Genomic DNA, 2897 nt, shown 5'->3' with positions numbered 1-2897 from the left:
AGAGAGAGGTGAATAAGAACATATCAGGAAGTTGTGGCTGCTGTAATAAAAGGAGCAGCATTTTCCAAGCAAAAGGCAGAGATGTCTCAGTAACATTTCCTTTAAAAATAAGCACCTTTTTCCCCAGCACAAGCCTTAACTTTCACTCCAGCAGAGGCATTTCTTTGGTATCCAGAACCACCCAGATCCCATGGCTCTAGAAAAGCATTACAAGGGCCACAGCCAGCATTCTTTTCTCACCCCTAGTTACAGCAGGGAGCTTCAGTGTCGAGGTGGGATGGGTTGGATTCATGACACCCTATGTCTCGTATGTATGAAATTGGACTTGGGCCTGAGCATGGACTGGAACAGCCATGAGGCTCCACACATGGCTCTGGACTTGGGCAGGGTGCTGGAAGGGGAATTGGCTTTCGGAGTGAGGAAGGACTTGGCCCTGAAAGCTCACACTGCGCTGGACGAGGACGTGGAGCTGGACGTGGAGCTGGACGTGGAGCTGGACATGGTGCTGGATGTGGTGCTGGACACGGTGCTGGCCGTGATACTGGACCCAAGCAGGGTTCTGAAAATCGACGTGGTAGAGGACGTGGTTTTGGCCCTAAGCATGGTGCTGGGCGTGGACAGGGACGTGGAGCAGGAAGTGGGTATCGCGGCAGTGACAGCTCTGGACATTGGTCAAGACGCCGTGGTGGACGCAAGCTTGAACTCGGGAATGGGTATGGCTCTATCTGTGGCTTCAGCTCTGGGTAAGGGGTACCGCAGGAAGATCTCGGGGCACAACTTTCGGAGCAGCGTCCGATGGGAGGAATCCGAATGGGACACTTCTGCGGAGGAACCTGCCTGGGGCAGCAGGGGGAGGAAATCTCTACTCGGCGCCTGGGCCCACACCCCTGAGAGCATCTTGAAGTGGGACCCTGAGAACAACCACTGCTATAGATGGGCTCAGAGCAGCGGGGTGGGGTGCAGTAGTCACAGTGGTCATAGGAACTGGAAGAGAATCTTGATGGCAGGCAGCTGCCTTGGTAGAGCTCAGAGCGCCGTGGAGGGGAACAGCTGCGGTAAGAAGGCTGCAGTTGACGCGGAGGAAGGCATCTGCTGGTGCTCTGAGACCGACGCTGCGCAGTGAAGCTTCCATAAGAGCCCTGAGTCTGGCATTGGGGTGCATACCTGCCAAATGAGGCCCGGGACAGGCGCTGGGGGGCGCAGCTGCTATAGGAAGTTCGGGGCTGGAACTGGGGGGTGCAGTTACCATAGAAACCCTGATACTGGTGCTGAGTGGAGAATCTTCCCTGAGTCTGGTACACTGGTTGGTATTGTACATAAGTCTGGACGGGCTGAGGAGCTGGGCAGGATACATAGGTCTGAACTGGGTATTCCACATAACATGGTTCTGTATAATAAATGGGGGTACTTTCTTCATAGCCCATCTGCACAGGCCAGGGAGCCTCGCATTGCACGTAGGAAACTTCAGACTGGCATGGAGCCTGGCCTTGGACACAGGAAATCTGAGCCTGCTGTGGAGCCTGACACTTCACCTGGGTGGTCTTGGGCTGGCACTTCGCCTCACAAACTTGAACTGGGCACTGTGGAGGGCACTCCACAATTTGCACTTCACTAGGGGCTTGGGCCACCATCTGGCTCTTGGTACGGGGGGACTTGGAGTTGAAGAAGGAGAAACCCTTCATAAGACCCTGGGTTAGGCCACATTGAACCTGCTGCTCATCACACATGGTCCTGATGCTGTCAGGTGAGCGGGACCTGAGGTAGAGAGAAGGGTCAGGAGGGTGAAAGTTGTTGGATACGAGGGACCAGGACCTAGGGGAAGCCTCCTTGTTTCTTCCTTTGTTTTCCTCCCACTGCACGCAGCCTCCACCCAATTAAATATAGTTAAAGTAGTTAAACTCTACACTTGCCCTGCAGAGAATCCTTTTTAAGTTGGTGGGATCTAGGATTAGTCACCATTGGATCCATTGTGACTGTCCATTGACTTGGATCTGCCAAGGACCCAGTTGCACACTTCTGAGGTAGTTTCAAAGGCACAGGCAGGGCTGCTGGTGTCTAGTCTCCCCATGGGGCTGACACTACCAATGTCTAGCACCAGAGGGCGCCAATAATAAGAGGATCCCCAGTACCTCCTCAGCAACTGAGCAGTGGGAGGGAACCCTACAGGAAATAGAAAGTAAAACCCCACTCCCCAGGCTGTACCCCATTGTGGTGACTCCATGTCCACTGTAGTGTTGATTTCTTCACGTACATGCACTGCAGTGCGCATATGTGCAAACATGTAAAAATGTGCACTTGGGACCATGTACACAGGTACCATCTGGGTTCATGTAAGTCCAAAGTATCTAATCAGTTATTTGGCACCTTGTACACAACACAAAATAATGGTTTTTCTATATTCAGTTTTTTTTTTTTCAGGTCAATTAATTTAAGCAGGCCCTCTATAGACATATGTCAAATCACACACTTAACTCACACGGCAGCCTTCGAAAAGTCTCAGAACTAATTTGCCCAGGCAGGTCGCTGTTGTTTACGACCTAAAATCTGCTGGCTTCAGGAATGTTTTCTCTGGACACCTCTGAGAGGAAGGGTGGAGTTACCCAGACTAAGTGACCAGGAAGTGTGGAATTCTTCATCACAAGGCTGGAATTCAGCCACACTTGGAGATCTAAGCAGCAGGAATAATTTAAGCATGTTCTCATGGATGCAGGCATGAGCTCCAACACCAAACATAGCCAGGAAGGAGACACCAGCAATTGCCTATTCCCGTGCCCATCACAAATCCACCTGTGCAAGTGCAGGCAGCAAACTGACCAGCACAGAAGAAGGGCTGATTTGATAAATGGCTCATCCAATGAAACACTTCTCTAGAAGCTCCTGAAGGGCTGAAAATGCTT

The 2897-nt window shown here is 51.7% G+C and overlaps 1 protein-coding gene across 1 annotated transcript; it reads right to left on the bottom strand.

Moving 5' to 3' along the window:
* Positions 1 to 242: 242 nt before the first annotated feature.
* Positions 243 to 1727, bottom strand: KPRP (keratinocyte proline rich protein). The gene has a single exon (XM_004469743.2). It carries the CDS (start codon positions 1725 to 1727, stop codon positions 243 to 245), a length of 1485 nt encoding a protein of 494 aa, XP_004469800.2.
* Positions 1728 to 2897: the final 1170 nt, after the last annotated feature.

Source organism: Dasypus novemcinctus, chromosome 13 (assembly GCF_030445035.2).
Source record: "Dasypus novemcinctus isolate mDasNov1 chromosome 13, mDasNov1.1.hap2, whole genome shotgun sequence".
Taxonomy (NCBI): domain Eukaryota; kingdom Metazoa; phylum Chordata; class Mammalia; order Cingulata; family Dasypodidae; genus Dasypus; species Dasypus novemcinctus.
This window is presented reverse-complemented; position numbering and strand designations above follow the sequence as displayed.